This window comes from Apodemus sylvaticus, chromosome 3 (genome assembly GCF_947179515.1).
Source record: "Apodemus sylvaticus chromosome 3, mApoSyl1.1, whole genome shotgun sequence".
Lineage (NCBI taxonomy): Eukaryota > Metazoa > Chordata > Mammalia > Rodentia > Muridae > Apodemus > Apodemus sylvaticus.
Genome location: NC_067474.1, coordinates 140,087,989 through 140,107,537, shown reverse-complemented (window position 1 = coordinate 140,107,537; position 19,549 = coordinate 140,087,989). Strand labels below are relative to the sequence as shown.

Below are 19,549 nucleotides of genomic sequence, written 5' to 3'. Positions count from 1 at the left end.
TTATACATATCTCATATAAAGGGGTAACACAGTGCTTGTCCTTTTGTAACTGTCTATTTCATTTAACATTATGTCCTAAAGCTGGTCTATATTGTAGTATGTATCCAAGAATTTCTTCTAAGGTTGAATACTTTGCCATTGAGTATATCGTCCATACCTATCCATATATATATAACATTTAAGTTGCTTTTTATCTTTTTGCTGTTGTAAATAATGCTGCAATAAACGTCTGTTAAATTATCTCTGTTCAAGTTTTTTTCCTTTAAATTTTTAAAACACACACATTCAATCACACATTCATATAACCCCTCCCCTAAAGTAGAATTACTGGATCATATAATCCTGACATTGATGTAGCAAGTGCTTATGTCAGAATCTACGAGATTAAGTACATTTGCCAAGTCTGAGGATCTGAGTTCAATCCGTGGGGCCCATAGGGTGAAAGGAGAGAAGTGACTTTTGAAAGTTGTCCTCTGACCTCCACACATGTACCATAGCAAGCATATTTATGCCTTTCCACAGACAAACTACAAATAATAGAAGAAGATGCTCAATAAAACAAAAATGTAAAAACTTACTGTATCATATACTACTCTGTTATTTTCAAGATTCAATTATGTGTATGTGTATGTGTGAGTCCTGTGGCAGCATGTATATAAATACGTGCACATATAAGTACAGGTGTCCACGGAGGTCAGAAGAAGGCATCAGATCTCTGGAGCTGGGATTATAGATAGTTGTGAGCAACTTAATATGTGTGCTGGGAACTGAACTGTAATCCTCTGCAAGAGCAGTCTATGTTCTTAACAGCTTAGATATCTCTCCAGCCCATACTTTTGCTATTTTTTCCACTTTATGTATGTATTTATGTATGTACTTACCTACCTACATAATCTGTCTATTTGTGTATGGTCATTTTGTATCTGTGCAACATGTATGTGCCCATCATCTGTTGAGGCCAGAAGAGGGTATCAGGTCCTTTAGAACAGGAGTTATAGAGAGAGGATAATGAGGTTATCCTCTCATTTGAGTACTGAGAATCAAACCTTGGTCCATTGGAAAAGCAGTCAGTGCTCTGAACCACTGAGCCACCTCTCCAGCTTCTTTCTGCTTGTATTTTACAAAGCACTGTACAATTTTCCAGAGTGGCTATAGTGTGCCATTTTCTATTTCTACCAGCAGAGAACTATTGGGATTTCAGATACTATTATGTGTCAGTAAGTTGTCTTTTCTTGCTAATTTGCCTGCTTCATCACTGTCAGATTTATTGTCATGATATTTTTAATGTCATCTCGTGATTCCTTAAAAAAAAAAAGATCTGGCATTGATTACTTAAGTCATTTTCTTCATTTAAATAAAATCATCATTGCTCGAAACTTCCAATTTGCCAGTAAAATGGTTCAGTGAGTAATAAGTCAGACCCAGTTTAATCCCTGGGACCCATATGGTGAAAGAAGACAACTGACTCCTTCAAGTTGTCCACTGATGTCCACATGTTTACCCCTCCACACACACACTTACACACATACATACTATATACAAATTAATATATACTAAATATATCAAATAAATTTTAAAACTTGCCATTTATTTTTCAAATAATTCCTTTTTAATCATTTTGTCATCTAATTACTATTATAGATTATTTCCTTCCTTTTTCTGTCATTTTTGTTTGTTTTTGAGACACGTTCTTAGGTAAACCAAGCTGGCCTCTTAATTCACTGTGTAGCCAATTCTGACCTTAGATTCCTAATTCTTGTGTTTCTGCTTTCTAGGTGTTAGGATTTCAGACCACCCCAAATAGTCTACATTTGAGAGAGAGAAGGGGGGGTAGAGAACGAAGGAGGGAGAATGTACGAGTGTTACGTATATATGTGTTTGTGTAGGTTAATACACTTGTGTGTGTAAAGGCCAATAGCTGATATCAGGATGTTTTTCCTAAGTCTCTTCTGTACCTTATACTTAATGAAGAGAATGAGATGAGATGAAAGAAACTGAAATGTTAGGAATAATGTCATCTTTCAGGACCAAGTTTAAACATTTATCAGCTGTACCTATAGTTTTGATTTTTTTAAATATAATCTTCATTTACATTTCAAATGGTAAAACATTTCCCAATTTTCCCTGAAACCCCCCAACCCCTCCTCCCACCCCCTGCCTCCAAGTATATGACCCTCCACTCGACCCACTCCCACCTCCTCACACCTCGATTTCCCTTTGTTGGGGCATCTATTGAGCCTTCATCTGACCAAGGACCACTCCTCCCACTGATGCCCAACAAGGCAGTCCTCTGCCACATTTTTGGCTAGAACCATGTGTACCCCTTGGTTGATTGTTTAGTCCCTGGGAGTCCTGGGGCGTCTTGGTGACCACATCGTTGTTCTTCCCATGGGGCTGTAAACCCCTTCAGCTCCTCCGGACCACCTTCCAGCTCCTCCATTGGGGACCCCCATGCCTAGACCAATGGTTGGCTGCCTCTGTATGTATAAGGCTCTGGCAGGGCCCCTCTGGAGACAACCATGGCATGCAAGATTATATAAATATGGCTTTTAACTGTGTGAAACTTTTTTCTCCTCCCTGACAGGACCCATTGGGGCCCAGCCCCTATTCATAGTGCCCAGAAGACCTGGGTATGGCACTATGGGCAAACCCATTAAACTATTGGCTAACTGTTTTCAAGTTGAAATTCCAAAGATCGATGTCTACCTCTATGAGGTCGACATCAAACCAGACAAGTGTCCTCGAAGAGTGAACAGGTAAGAGCCATGGAGTTTAGCTGACATTTGCTATTTGTATTTGCTGTAGTAAATTAGTTATGACTATCTTACATGTTTAAATAATAGTAACTTGTAATACTTTGACCAGGAATATATAATTTGTTTTGAAATTTGTACTTCAATAGATGATAAAAAAAAAAAACTTCAAATGTCCTTGATATTATCCCACTATCTATGAGCTTACATGTTATTCGTGTGGTAATAAATAAAGTTTAAGCAATGGGCATGGTAGTGTATGCCACCATTTGTAAGGCAGAGGCAGGTGGAGCTCTGAGTTCAAGTCTAGCCAGGGCTACAGAGTGAGTCCAAGATAGCCAGGACTACACAGGGAAACCCTGTCTTGAAGAGAGAGGTGGGCTGTGATCAGGATGGAACATGAATTAATAAAAGAATTGTAAGAGCAAGCAAAGACTTGTGAATATAGTCAAGGAAAGACTAAAGTAAAAATGTTTGGAAAAGACATAAAAATCTGATTAAATTATAACATGTGTATTATATATCATACATGTGTAATATGAGTATATATGTAATATATGATTATATATGCATACATTTATATGTGCAATAGATTCTTTTTTAAAAGAATTTATTCATTTTATGTATGAGTGCTCTATCTGCATGTGCACCTGCATGCTAGAAAACAGGATCAGATCACATTATAGATGGTTATGAGCCACCATGTGGTTGCTGTGAATTGAACTCTGGACCTCTGTGAAAGAGTAATAGATTCTTTAGGCATATTATATATTGATTATTTGTATGTGCAATATATATTTGAACATCCATTTATAAAATAGAAAGCACCATCAAACAAAAACAAAACAAAAAGGTTCAAGTCATGTTTACATGTTTGAAATCTGGCCAAGCATTCTGAGCATGCCTTTTGTGTTGCTATTAGGTAGTTCCTTCTACCTCAGTCTCAGTGCTGGCATTACAGATATGGGTTACCATGAGCCTTTTTTCAATTCCTTCTGAGCATTACCAAAATAGTTAAGGGTCAAAATGCAGCAGTTAGTTCTAGCTAACCTTTTCAAAATCGATAAAGCTACATCAAATTGTTTCTTTCTAATGTAAAGATTGTGTTGCTACCTTCTATAATGTCAGAATTATCTTTTTAAGTGACTGGGGTTTTCCAATAACTCTTGAGCATGAGGTGTTTCTTGTTCTTATGTCACATGTATAGATATGTAACAGTAAGGCATTAAGAACAATACTAGAATAGGTATCCTAGCCAAAAATGTTTGCACTGTAGTCAGAGGCTTTCTCTTGGTGAGCTACCCAGGAAATGCTGTGAGTCACTCTGAGTCAGCTTCTTGCGGCCTTGCTCTCCACACTCACTTTCTGCTTTTGAGTATATGTGTTAGCTTCATCTACTTTTTTGTTTGTTTGGCTTATTTTGATTAAAAATGACTATTATATGGCTGGAGAGATGGCTGCTTTAGGTAGCTCACAATCTGTAACTCTATTCCTGGGGATCCAACACTCTCTTTGGGCCTCTGTGGGCACCAGGCAACACATGATGCACAGACATGCATTCAGGCAAAACACTTATGCACATAAATACATTTTTAAATATATAAAAAAGAAAGGAAATGACCATTTGGTAAGAGAGCAGGTTTAATATGTATTTTTAAAGAGGTGAGTGGTCACAACAACTAAACTTCATATATGTTAGAAATAGGACCCCAGTTCTGTCCAACTAAATGTGACTGGGTATGAACCTGAATAGACTGTTACAAATTTTCACAATGTCTTTAAATGTGGAAATGAAATACTTGTTCATTAAATTAGAGTTTACAGTCTGTATACCACAGGACGATAGTACTAAGATGTAGACAGTGCTAGTTGAGGTAAGAGTGGGAAGGTAGACTACAGCCTTCCATAAAACTCAGGATACTCAGGTAAGTTCCATTCTCAGAATAATTGCCAGATAAATTTTTAAACTGTATTTTGAAGTTCTGGGAAGAAAAAATAATATTATTTTCTACAAGAATTCTTGCTGGGTAGTGATGGCACATGACTTTAATCCCAGCACTTGGGAGGCAGAATCGGAGGGATTTCTGAGTTCAAGATCAGCCTGTTCTACAGAGTAAGTTCCAGGAAAGCCAGGGCTACACAGAGAAACTCTGTCTCGAAAAGCAAAACAAGGGCTGGAGAGATGGCTCAGCGGTTAAAAGCAATGACTGCTCTTCTGAAGAGTTCAAATCCCAGCAACCACATGGTGACTCACAACAATCTGTAATGAGATCTGAAGCCATCTTCTGGTGTGTCTGAAGACAGCTACAGTGTACTTACATATAACAATAAATAAATCTTTTTTAAAAAAGTTTTTAAGCCAAACAGTGGTGGCCCATGCTTTTCATCTCAGCACTTGAGAGGCAGAGGCTGGAGTATCTCAGTGAGTTCAAAGCCAGCCAGCCTGGTCTACAGTGTGAGTTCCAGGACAGCCAATACTACACTGAGAAACCCTATCTCAAAAACAAAACAAAACCCAAATAAACAAAGAATTCTCCCTTTCCCAGACTAAGCTTGTTAATGAAAGGAAGCCACTGAAGGTTAGATTAAACTTAGCTCCATTTAATTAAATTTTCTTTCCAAAATTATTTTCTTAAATACTTTTTAAGTTAAAATATTGGGGTGATTCTCCTAGTATAGTGGCATATGCCTTTAATCCTTGCAGCGAGGCAGAGGAAGGTGGATGTCTGAGTTCCAGACAATCTAGTCTACATAGCAAGTTCCAGTACAGCCTAAGCTACACAGTAAGACCCCATCTAAAACAAACAGACAGAATGCTGGCAAGATTGCTTAGTGGGTAAATGCCCCTGTTGCCATACCTGATTTCCTGAGACCCACATGGCAGGAGAGAACTGGTTTCTACAAGTTGTTCTCTGGCTTCCACATGCATGCTGTGTCACATGTACCTATACACACGCACACATACACACACACTCACAAATAATATAATTTAAAATTTTAAGTTAAACTGTGTAAGCTTACATTTTTCTCAGCCCTACTTTAATGATGGTTCTTAAATGCTTTAACCTATCTTCTAGCCCACCACCCACCAGGGGTAGTGGAGAAGAAAGATTATTAGGGGAAGTGAACCTGTTTAGAAATTGTTCTTTGGAGCAAATCCAATCTGTGTTGTAAGGAAATCAGCAGATCAGTTCACAGGATTCAGCAGTGGCAGTTCAATCCACTTGTAAATACTTGACGAATATATTAGCAGGTCAGTTCAGTAGTGTCAGGATAGCAAACAAAAATCATCAGCAGTGATACGACTTAGCAGAAACGCCAAGGCCTTAGTCAAATCCTTAGGAGCGATTAGGCTAGAAGTTCTTTGCTATGACTCTCAATGAAGCTGAGGCTAGCTATGTAAAGCTAGCTATAGAAGCCTTCTCACTGTCCCTTAGGTCCTATTTATACTCCCTTCAAACATCATGTGTCCTCCATGGGTCTTGCCTCAGCCTATGAGTCTATCTTAGGAAAATTCCACAGGAGTCTTCATCAGCTAGCATCACTCTGCCAATCAGTCTGAGTCTGAGGAAGTGGCAAAAAGCTGCCACCAAATCACCACCAGAAGGTTTTTGGTGCATTTCTCTCTAGGGAGTTACAACAAACAGAGCCCAGCCACACAGTGTAAGGAGAACCACTCCATGTGTGCTATTAGTGAAGAATGCTTCATCATGTGTCCTTCACATGCTTGCTTTAGCAGAACATCCTTCCTCCTGTGTCCACTTTAGGAAAACAATCCTTCACGTGTTTGCCCCCCAAAACACCATCTGATAAAACTGACTTTCCAAAGAAACCATAAGTTTCCACTTCAAAAAAGTTATGTATTTTAATTATATTAGTTTCATGTCTTATAAAGCTAAGAAATTGTTTTAATGATACACACAAATGTTCTGCTAGAAATTCTACATTTAACTAAAAAAAAATCATGACTATATTCCCACCTTCTCTGCTTCTGTTGTTACAATAGAAGACAGATATTCCATAACTATACTGTACTGAAAAAAATATATATGTATGTATAATCAGTTAATAGTTCCTGATAATTGCTAGAATTCATTCTTAGTATTAGAATGTTTGAAAGTTAGATGTGTTGGCTTACACTTGAAACCCAGCATTTAGGAGGAAGGCTGAAGTAGTTGGTTTTGGTATGAATTTAGGCTATAGAGTGATAACCTGTTATTATTTATAAAAGAAAAACAGTTTATTATATTTGATGATAATGCACTGTGGTATATCTATTTATTATTTGAAAAACCTCTGTTATACTTCAAAAATATTTGTGAGGGCCTATGAGAGTGCTCAAAGTATTTGTTTTGTAAGCATGAGGACCTGAGTTCAGTCTCATAGGGCATTCATCCACACTCATGCACATACATGTTCACATACACACACCTATATACACTTGCATACCCCCACACATATACACATACATACAAATTATTCCTTTAAATAATATAAATAAATTCTAACTGATGAGCATGATTTCTTTTGTATTTTTGCTTTTGCATAATTGTAATTTTAACAATTTAATATTTCATTGTCTTAGGATTTCTGTTGCTGTGATGAAACACCATGACCCTTAAAAAAAAACAAGTTATGGAGGAAAGGATTTATTTGGCTTATACATTCATCTTACTGTTCATCATCAAAGGAAGTCAGGGCAGAAATTCAAACAGGGCAGGAACCTAAAGGCAGGAGCTGAATCAGAGGCCATGGGGGAGTGCTACTTGCTCTTCAGGGCTTGTTCAGCCCTGATCATAACCCAGGACCACCAGCACAGGGATGGCACCACCTACAACGGGCTGGGTCCTTCCTCGTCAATCACTAAGAAAATGCCTTACAGGCTTTCTTATAGTCTGAACTTATATAGGCATTTCCTTAATTGAGGTTCCCTGTTCTTAGATGATTTTAGTTTGTCAAGGTAAGGTAAAACTAGCCACCACAATTAATGATTTTGCATATATGTATATCTTTTGTCTTTATGTCTATGAGTGTTTTATATGAATGTTTATGTACCATGTGTGTGCCTACAGACAGTTGTGAGCTACCATGTGGATGCTAAAAACTGAACCCTGGATCTCTGTAAGAACAGCAAATGCTTCATATATATATTTATAGATATCTGAGCTATCTTCAGCTCCACAGGTATCTTGCACATAGTCATAGCATTCCTCAAACTTGCTTCTTATACTGGTTGCTTTCTTTCTTTATGTTGTTCGATCCCCTGACCTACTAATGGCTATCAGGATGTATACTTTTCTTTTTTAATTCTAGCTTCCAATTATGAAAGTAAAACATATAACTCTTGTACATCTGTTTCTGGCTCATTCATTTAGTATATGACTCATTATGTCATGTTTCCTCCAGCTGACGGGATTTTGTTTTTCTTTCTGGCTGAGAAATAACATTTTTATACACATATGTGTGTATATGCAATGATTTAAAACATTTAAATGCTTCTAGTTCTAAGCATTTCAGATAAGGAATATGCAGTCTGTATTGAGGTCATGTTTCTTGAACAGCAACTCAAAAGTATGAAGTCACAGGTGAAAATATTGATTAATTTAGTAATATAAAATTATGGGTTCAGTTAAGCAGGTACGTAGTCAATGTTAAAACAGTTGTGGGCAAAGATTGTTATAGGGACTAATCCTGACTGTGAATTATTATCTAGACTGCAAATGGCTTCAACAGGAAGAATGTAAAATTCCAATGGGTACAAAGGAAACAAATAGGGCATTTGCAGAAGAGTAGAAACATACGCAGATGTTCAAATTACTTTGTAATAAGTGAGAGCTAAATTTAAAAAGATTTTAAGTTATGCCCATCAGGCTAGTAAATATTAGAAAGTAAACTCTTGACTGAGACATAATAAAATAGAGCATCAAAGGGTGTTGATTATTATAACCATTTAGGAGAGCAATTCCGTAGTTCATTGTTCATAGTAGTTCATTGATAAAATTCGCTTTGACTTACACTCCTTTTTCTGGGTACATAACCAGAGGTTAATTCTTACATCAAATCATAAGGATACATGTATGGAAATGGTGCATTGCAGCTATCTTTCCTTTATAGCTGTCAGTTAGATAAATAAAGTCTACTTGGTGGGAGAATGGCTAAATAATGTAGAGAATGTTATATCAGAAATGAACCAAGTGAGTTTAAAATCACAACTGCTTTGCACAGATGAAGCCTTTGAAAATAATTTTGAAAAATAACTATTAAGAAAGTAACTGATCTTGCCACAGCAGTATGAATCAGGCTTTTTTTTAAATCACATATAGAAGGTAACGGTAAGAACACATAGGAGTACATGGTTCATCAAACACATCAGAAGGGATAACTTAGGAGAATGGGCATAGGAAATGGAGCTGGCAGGAAGGACATCAGTTAGAGGGGTCTATGTGTCAAGAACTGACAAGGATGATGTCTTTTGTTTTTCTTTCTCTGTGGACCAGGCTGGCCTGGAACTCACAGAGATCCACCTGCCGCTGTTTCCCAGATGCTGGGATTTAAGATATGGGCCGACACATCCAACCCTAACACAGGCTTTTGTACTCTAGGAATAAAAGCATAGCATAAGGATTTATTTAGCAGTGATACATTTTAAGTAGGATTGGAGAAAAAAAAAACAAATCAAAAGACATTTAAAAAAAAACTTAAAGTAATCTAATTACTAGAACTGAAGTCTTTTTTGTTTGTTTGGTTTGGTTTTTTTGGAGACAGAGTTTCTCTGTATAGCCCTGACTGTCCTGGAATTCACTCTGTAGACCAGGCTGGCCTCGAACTCAGAAATCCACCTGCCTCTGCTCCCAGAGTGCTGGGATTACAGGCTTGCGCCAGCACCGCCCAGCCTAAAGTCTTAATTTAAGGTGATGGTAACTCAGATGGGAAAGTTACTAATGCTGTGGAGAGATGGGAATCATCAAGTCATCAGGTAAAGAGATCAGCCAGGTTTCAAATTGGAGGAATATAGAGGCACCATTAATTAAATAGAAATAATAACAAAATAAAACCAGATTTCACTTAGAAGAAAAGTTGTTTAATTCAGCTTTAGATGTTTTCTTCTCAGTTTTGGAAGGTCACTGAAATAGATCAACTATCCACTGCTAGGAAATTTATTAAGAAACTACTATGTGCTATATATCAAAGCAGGATGTTTTTATCTCTGAGATATTCTTGCCCTACTGTTTCAATATCCTCTACCATTTTTATGTTTATAGTGGTTTGAGCTTCCAGGAATTAGTAATCTTAAAAACAGTTGTTGAGTTAAAAAAAAATCTACGAATGAGATTTGTATGATTTTATTTGGCAGTCATATACATTTTTTAAAAATTGGACTTTGTAATAGCCACAAAAGGAAACTTTAAATAGCAAAGTCTTTGAAATTTGTTGAACTCCAAGGTTGATAGATGAATCAAATCTTTGGTATCACATTACACATGAAAGACATGATATTGTTTTAAGACAGTTTTCAATAAAACACAAAAATCCTAAAAACAGGGTGGGTAATAGAATTTTTTCTTTTTGTTCTGTGTAGAAAATTTTCCTGGGAATTAAGTCAACTTGATTTCTTCTTTTGTTCTGGAAAATTCTGATTTTCTTCTCTCCCTTTCCTCCCTACTTGTTTGAGCTAGATTTTAATCTTTTGATTCTACTTTAAATCATACCAGTACTGTACAAGTGTGCTCTTACTTGTGATATATTGCAATTGTGTAAACAGTTCCTCTCCAGACATAAATTAGCATATATCCTTTTAGATATCTTTCACTGTCTTAAAGCATTTGTGAGTAAAACAACATATTGGTTTGCTGGTATTTGGTATAATTCTCCATAGACAAATTTTTTTTAATGTAAGTCTCTAATGCCTTTCCATTTTACTATACATTGGGATCAAAATGTTTGCTGAACAAAACGAGAGTTTTTTCTTTGTGGTATTGGGGAGTGAGCATAGGGCCTTATATATGCTAGCACGTTTTCTACCACTGAGCACCACCCCCAGCTGGACATTTCACAGCACCTCACTGATTAGGTGGTATTGAAAGAGTCGGGACTATAAGGATGTTTTCATTGCTCTAAAGAACTCACTGTAGGAATGAAGAATATAATTAAGACATGATAGACTGACTGTTCTAAATAGAGATACAAACAAGATGTAGTTTAGCACAGTGTAAAGAACATTTTTTTTTTGAGAGAGAGAGAAAGGTAAATAGTTGGGGAGCTCTTAGAAAAGATGAAAGAGATTTTGAATCAAATTCTAATAGTAGTTTTCTGATCAACAGTATCCCCAAATGATTGGCTTGTTAGATTCGTTCTTTTTTTTTTTTTTTTTTTTTTTTGTCTGAGAAATATGTGTCATCCTTTGCCAGCACTCAGTCTTTCTGCTATTTTAAGCTGTGGTATAAAAGCAAATCTTGTTTTAAGGTCATTAAACAGTTCCAGGAACTACTTCAGTTGATAATTTTGTGTTTCATTTTGCAGAGGGTTATGTGAATGTATTTTTTTCCCTTTTTTAGAGAAGTAGTTGATTCAATGGTTCAGCATTTTAAAGTGACTATATTTGGAGACCGTAGACCAGTTTATGATGGAAAAAGAAGCCTTTACACAGCCAATCCACTTCCTGTGGCAACCACTGGGGTAAGATGTGTTTCTTTATTGTAAAGCTATACTTGTGCTGTATCTCCTTTATTTTATTCTTATTTTAGATTTATTTATTCTTATTTTATGTAATTTGCTTATTCTTATTTTGCCTGCATTTGTGTCTATGCACCATGTTTCTTCAGTTCCCAAGGAGGCCAGAAAAGAACATCTGTTCCCTGGTGATTGGAGTTATAGCTAGTTGTGTGCAGCCATGTGAGTGCTGGGACCCAAGCCTAGGCCCTCTGCAAGAACAGGCACTCTTCCACTGAGTCATTTCCTTAGCCCCTGTATTTCCCTTTAATTATTTTATACCATTTTAAACTGCTATCATTTCATTTTTATTTATTTATTTTAATTTATTTACATTTCAAGTGTTATCCCCTTACCCGATTTCCCCCTCTCCTAGAAACCCCCTATCTCATCCCCTCTTCCCCTGCTTCTATGAGGGTATCCCTCCACCCACCACCCACTCCCACCTCCCCTCCCTTGATTCCCCTACACTGGGACATCTATTGAACCTTCATAGGACCAAGGACCTCTCCTCCCATTGATGCCTGACAAGGCCGGCCTCTGCTGCATATACAGCAGGAGCCACGTGTACTCCTTGGTTGGTGACTTAGTTCCTGGAAGCGCTGGGGGTTTGATATTGTTGTTTTCCTATGGGGTTGTAAACCCCTTCAGCTCCTTCAGACCTTTCTGTAACTCCTCCATTGGGGACTCCACACTCAGTGCAGTGGTTGGTTGCGAACATCTGACTCTGTATTTGTAAGGCTCTAGCAGGGCCTCTCAGGAAACAGCTTATATCAGGCTCATTTCAGCAAGCCTTTTTTAGCACTCACAATAGTGTCAGAGTTTGGTGACTATGTCTGGGAAGAATACCCAGGTGGGACAGTCTTGGGATGGCCTTTCCTTCAGTCTCTGCTCTGCACTTTGTCTCCATATTTGCTCCTGTGACTATTTTGTTCCCCTTTCTAAGGAGGACTGAAACATTCACATTTTGGTCTTCCTTCTTCTTGAGCTTCATGTAGTCTGTGAATTGTATCTTGGGTATTTGGAGCTTTTGGGCTAATATCCACTTATCAGTGAGTGCATACCATGTATGTTCTTTTGTGATTGGGTTACCTTACTCAGGATGATATTTTCTAGGTCCATCCATTTGCCTAAGAATTTCACAAATTCACTGTTTTTAATAGCTGAGTAGTACTCCATTGTGTAAATGTACCACATTCTATATCCATTCCTCTGTAATATGATCATTTTTAATCTAATTGCAAAAGCTTCAAGAACAATGCAGAACACTCACATACCCTTCATTCAGACTCACTAATGCCTTCAACATTTGTTGCACTGATTTTAACATTTTTTCTTACTCTCTTTTGCTTTCATTATTGCTTGATATATTGATATAAAGAAACATGCATATATACTTACCTTTCCCATATCCATTCACACTTGGGTTGCATACATTGTACTCATTAATAATACTTTAATATATATTATTCTCTAACAATAAGGATAAAAACGATATTTACCAACTTAAGCAAGTTTAATATTAAGCTGGGTAGTGGTAGCGCACGCCTTTAATCCCAGCACATGGGAGGCAGAGACAGGCGGATTTCTGAGTTGGAGGCCAGCCTGGTCTACAGAGTGAGTTCCAGGACAGCCTGGGCTACACAGAGAAACCCTGTCTCAAAACAAACAAACAAACAAACAAAAACATTTGATATTGACATAAGACTTTTTTCTAATTGACAATCTATATTCTAGCATTGCCCATTGTTCTAATTATGTTATTTAGTGTCTTCCCTCCTCTGATAAAGACTCCATTTCAGGATCATGCTACCACGCATCACATCTTTAGTCTTTATTATGGAACAATTCTCTAGCCTTTTTCTTTTCTTTTATGATGTAAACATGATAAACATGATATCATAGGCAAGATATTCTTCAGACTGACCCTGAAGTGTATTTGTTATCTCCTTCCCCTGGTTATGTTTTATTTATGTATTTTTGGCTATAATATTGCCAAGAATGTTCTTATCACTGCAGTTGTACCTAGTGGTGCACACTATATATTTGTTCCATTAATGGTAATATTAACTTTAACACTTGGTTAAGTTGATTTCTGCCCGTTTTTTTCTACCAAAATATTTTTTTCTCCTTGTGTTTAGTATCTTAAGGGGAAGTATTGTTTTTGTTTTTATTTGTTTTTACTTACAAAGTATAAATAACTTCTTAGTCACTTTTCAAGTACAATTCACTGCTGTCAACTACCTTTACAATGCTATATAACTATTAACACTATCCATCCAGAAATGTCTTTATCCTGTTGAAACTCTGTACCACTAAACATTCTTTATTGCCCTTTCCCATCAACACTTGGCAACTAGCATTCTCCTTTCTGGGTCTGAATTTGACACCACAAGATACTTCAAGTAAATGGAATCATGAAGCATTTATCCTTTCATGGCTTGCTTATTTCATTTAGCATTAAATCTTCAAATTATATCCATACTATAAAATTTCTTCAAAGCTGAGTAATAAATCTATTACATTTATACAACACATTTTGTTCATCAATTTTCTGTTGATAGGTACCATTTAGATCACATTGTATAATGCAGAGCTGACCTTTGACCCTTTCTGTAGTACAAGGCTGTCAACTTAAAGTCCTCCTGCCTTTGCTTTCCAAGGAGCTGATATTATAAGTCTGTACAGCCAGGTCCAATTGCATTGTGGTTTGGATTCTCTCCAAATTAGTGCTATTTATGTATTCATTGGTCATTTTTACTTTTATTAAGATGTCCATTCAAATATTTTGTCCAGTTTTTAAATTAGGCTTTTTTGGTTTTGCAGTTAATTGTTACAGGAGTATTTGTTTGTTTTTTAATGTTCTGGATGCTAATCCCTTTTCACATATATACTTTACAAAGTTTTGTTTTGTTTTGTTTTGTTTTTTTGACATTTTATGGACTGTCTTCCCCCTGTCAGTTGTACGCTTTGATGTAGATGCAGAGTTTTTAGTTTTTATATAAGAAATAGCCTTTAAGGATCGTATTCTTATATTTTTTAGCAATTGGTGATTTATATTTAAAAGGATTCTTGTTTTCTCTATTTATTTGAAATATGTTTGTATTCATTTGATTCTGTTTATGCTAGAGTTTTTTCTTCATTGTTAGACGTTTTTTCTTGCCTCTGGTTTTGGTTTGTTTGTTTGTTTGTTTGTTTGTTTCTGGTTGATCTAGAATTTGTTATGTAGACTAATCTAGCCTTGAATTTACACTGATCTTTCTGCCTCTACTTGCTTGCTTGCTTTTTTTTTCCTTTTCCTTTTCTTTTTGTGGCAGGCTTTCTCTGTGTAGCCCTGCCTGACCTGGAACTCACTCTGTAGACTAGGCTGGCCTTGAACTCACAGAGATTGGCCTGCCTCTGCATCTTGAGTCCTGAGATTAAAACTGTGTGCCACCACCTCCTGGCTGTCTCTGTTTTCTTCATACTGAGATTACCAGCATGAATCACCATATCTGGCTCATCCTTGTCAATCTTGAACTTATGAGTCAAGTGATTTTCCAGCTTCAGCCTCTCAAGTAACTAAGATGATACCCTGTGTATTTAGAATTTTAGAATGTTCCCAAATCTCAAGATTCCACCCCTAAAATATACTAGCATTGCCTTCCCTTTATCTCTTCCAATACATTCCCTAGAGGAACTGAACCAGTTTCTTTGTGTCTGGTTTGTGCTTCCTTCTTGTGTTTCTTTTTTTTTTACAAAAGGAAGCAGTTCATGAGTATTTTCTCATTTTTTTTCTCCTACAACAGCTTTTGTCCTTCATAGTCTTTCATATTTGGGTTGTGCATTTAATAATATGGCTGAGAAATGATCAGATAACAGTTCCAAAAGATTTTTATTCTTTTTTTATAGCTGCCAAAATGTTAGCATATTTAAGTAGTTTCCAGTGATTTAGAATGATGTCTGTAACTGCCATGAATAAACTATGTATTTAAGTTTTTTTTATAATTTTTTATATTAAGTTATTTATTTACATCCTGCTCACAGCTTCCTCTCCCTCCTCTCCTCAGTCCCTTCCTCTCACCTCCCTACCCATTTACCCCTCCGCTTCTCCTCAGGGAAGGGGAATCCTCCCATAGATATCAACCAGCCTTGGCAATTTTATTCTGTTAATTTGGCATTAAGATTTTTTAAATCCTGGGGTGTTTTTATAAGTTAAATTTTAAATAATTACATTTATCTCTTTCATCGTTTTACACTTGGGTCTTGTACCATTAACAGGTAGATTTAGATGTTACATTACCTGGGGAAGGTGGAAAAGATCGACCTTTCAAGGTGTCAGTCAAATTTGTGTCTCGAGTCAGTTGGCACCTACTACATGAAGTACTGACTGGAGGGACTTTGCCTGAGCCACTGGAATTAGACAAGCCAATCAGCACTAACCCGGTCCATGCTGTTGATGTGGTGCTCCGACATCTGCCATCTATGAAGTAGGTGGTACTGGCTCTTTTTCCTCTTTAGATCTTTAATATGAAGGACTTTTTCCTAAGAGAGTAGTATAGGCCTTCTTGGTTATTCTTTGTATGCTGTATGTTTTTTATTATTTCATTTGTACAGTAGTATCATGTAAAATATCAATCATTAAGCTGGGCGGTGGTGGCGCACGCCTGTAATCCCAGCACTCTGGGAGGCAGAGGCAGGAGGATTTCTGAGTTCGAGGCCAGCCTGGTCTACAGAGTGAGTTCCAGGACAGCCAGGACCACACAGAGAAACCCTGTCTCAAAAAGACCAAATCCAAAAAAAATATCAATCATTAGTTTAGCTATGTAATGAATTATTTTTTTCTTGGGACCTAAAGTCTTGAATAACTGACATTTTCAGATATACTATGAACTTAAGTCACCTGTTTTAAAAGTGATTTTATATTATTATATAATAATGTCAGATTGTGTTGAAATTGCTACTGTTGGGCTGGTGATGGGGGACAGGGGTGGAAAATTGGCCCAGCATACTTGAGGCCCTGCATTCGGACTCCTGCATGGGGAAAAAAGGAGGAAAAGGTACAGTTTTTAAAATCACACTAGCATTTTGTATTTCTGGATTTAAATATGTCAAATATATATCTTTAAACATGGTTGTATAAATAACTTACTCTTTAACATTTTAAAGTTGCAATATTCTTATTTTTAGCAAAGTATTTTAAGGGACAAGTGAGATAGCATACACCATCAATTCCAGCACTTGGTAAGCAGAAGCAGGCAGATCTCTGTGAGTTAGAGGTCAGCCTGGTTTACATTGTGAGTTCTGTGCTTCCAAGAGCTATACAGTGAGACTTTGTCTTTAAAAAAAAAAAAAAAAAGGAAAATATATTGCTGTGTAAACTAATTCTAAAAATAGACAATTTCAAAGAGGGCTGCTGATGAATTTCTTCACTTAGAATAGCTTTTTGCTTTCATGTATATAAAAATATCATTATAATAAACTGCCTTTGCTTTAGTGTCCCCTGACCTGAAGATTTATATATTAGTCTTAGAAGGAAAGGAATGAACATGCCATTTTAATTTTGTAGATATACGCCTGTGGGGCGATCCTTTTTCTCAGCTCCAGAAGGATATGACCACCCTCTTGGAGGGGGCAGGGAAGTATGGTTTGGATTCCATCAGTCTGTTCGGCCTGCCATGTGGAAAATGATGCTAAATATTGATGGTAAGGGAACTAAAACCATATTCTGAATTGGGTATTCGATTTCTATATGGCATGTATATATGGTTTTATTTATACAGTTATATGTCTTAAAGTAATACTTGGATATTCATTCATATATATATGAGAATGACAACCTAATAAAACCTTAATATTTTTGTTATAGTTCATTTATAAATCCTTAATACAGAACCTGTGTGAGAATGCTGTTAAACGTAAATCAGGTCCATGAAAATGTGTAAAAGCCCTGATGTGATCAATTGAGAATTTTATCTTACAAATAATTGACTTTTGTTCTCTTTACTCTTATGTCAGCCTTTCATTATAATTCATATCTTAAGAGAAGAATGTTGGTCTTAGTAATCATAGCCAGGCATTACTGTTGTACTAATATGTTACTAATTGCATTCTTATTTTTAGGTGCTTTCCTACAAATATTTTCAAGCTTGTATATAAAGTAGAGAGAATAATATGGTGAACTGCCATATGTATGTAGTCATTATTCATTTTGTCAGAAATTTTCTACCTTGCCTTTTTTCCTCTCTGCAAAAATTTAAGTCACATTCTACATACACCACTGAAAATTATAATGTTTTCTTTTTGAAAAAAATTTTTATTACTTTTATTTTTTTACAGTCCAGTCATTACTCCCCCTCCCGGTCTACCCTCTCACAGTTCCTCATTCCACCCCACCCCTACTCCCCCCCATCTCCAAGAGGATGTTGTGTCCCCAACCCCGACAGATCTCCCCATTCCCTAGGGTTAGGATCATCTCCCACTGAGGCCGTTCTCTGCCGTATAGGTTGAGGGGGGTGGCTCCTTGTCTGAGAGATCTCAGGGGTCCAGGTTAGTTGAGATTGCTGGCCTTCCTATGGGGTGGCCCTCCTCCTCAGCTTCTTCCAGCCTTTCCCTGATACAACCACAGGAATTCCGATTTCAGACCAGTGGTTGAGTGTAAATATCTAAGTCTGTTTCAGTCAGCTGTTTGTTGGGCCTCTCGGAGGACAGCCATGCTAGGCCCCTGTCTGTAAGCACACCTGTCTATAAGGAACAATTCTGGGTCAGAGTTTTTGACTGTGGGATGGCAGCCTCATCCCTCAACTTGATACCCTGTCTTTCTACTGGAGATGGAATCTCCCCACTGTAGGGCATTTCATCTAAGGTCCATTCCTTTTGAGTCCTGAGAGTCTTTCACCACCCAGGTCTCTGGTACTTTCTAGAGGCTCCCCCACTCTCCAGCCTCCAGCCCCCAAGGTTTCATATTTCTGAAGCCCTGCAGCCAGTAGAATCAAATTTCTTGATGGTCCCAAATGTCTTTTTCTATGTAATTGATCTGAATCAGAATTAACAAGATTTGCACCTCACTCTCCTTCCCCTGCCCTTGTCTTTTCCTCTCTTTAAATTCCATTGACTACTTAAGGAACCTTCTTTCTGAAAATGTATTGTAGACAATCCCCAAATCTGTTTCTGACTTTGTTTTCTTAAGACTGGGTTTCTCTAGCCTCTGTATTTCCTGAAAAATAAGTTATCCCTAAAAGTTTAATTCACTTTGTGTAGAAGATATAAGTGTTTTGTATTATGTTCTATTTGGAAGCGGTACTAGGGGTCTAAATGGTGGTACAAAGATGAATCCATAGAACAGTCAGTGGGTACAGAGGTCTCTATTTTATAAGCCCTACTCAAACTTGGCAGTTACTGATGTATTCATTGATCATTGCTCCCAGACCATTTATTTCACTAGAGATTACTAACTGGTGAATTTTCTCATTCTGTTCTTTTTAGAGCTAGTGGAATGCCAAGGCACAGTATCCAGTTGATAAGTCACTGATACTTCTCTTGCTTCCTAGCACAGCAATATGTTCGAGGTTCTTCATGTTTCTTGCTTAGTATATGGAATTAGCCATCCCTCCATGGGTCCATGGGTATTTCTAGATCAACACAGTTTCCTCATTTTTTCCTAGCAGTTTTGCCACTGTGGAAATAATGAGAGACACTGTTTAACCAGTTCATTTTATGTGTGGTATTAAGGACATTTTTAATTATGTGCTATCTCCAAATACTAGTTTACATATATTTAACGAATGAGTAGGATAAATTACTGGAGATGAGACTGATAAGTCAAAAGTAAATGTACTTATAATTTTGAAGCTGGGCAATGATGGCACACACCTATAATATTAGCACTCAAGAGGCAGTGGCAAGTGGATCTCGGAGTTCAAGGCCAGCCTGGTCTACAAAGTGAGTTCCAGGACAGCCAGGCTACTGCAGAGAAACCCTGTCTTGAAAAAAAAAAAAAGCAGAATTAGAATTTCCAGATTCCTCACCGTAGAGGCTATAATTGTTTTTCATCCACTAGTCAGAAGAGTTGTTTCTTTATATATGTGCTATCAAACTCTTAGGTTTTT

The 19,549-nt window shown here is 37.1% G+C and overlaps 1 protein-coding gene across 1 annotated transcript in view; it reads left to right on the top strand.

Moving 5' to 3' along the window:
• The window catches only part of Ago3 (argonaute RISC catalytic component 3), a 91,533-nt gene that overhangs the window by 11,037 nt on the left and 60,947 nt on the right, over positions 1-19,549 (top strand). Inside the window, exons 2-5 of the mRNA XM_052177371.1 lie at positions 2,585-2,756; positions 11,309-11,429; positions 15,723-15,931; positions 17,011-17,147. Coding sequence (XP_052033331.1) covers positions 2,585-2,756; positions 11,309-11,429; positions 15,723-15,931; positions 17,011-17,147 — 639 coding nt within the window. The remainder of the gene's footprint in view (positions 1-2,584; positions 2,757-11,308; positions 11,430-15,722; positions 15,932-17,010; positions 17,148-19,549) is intronic.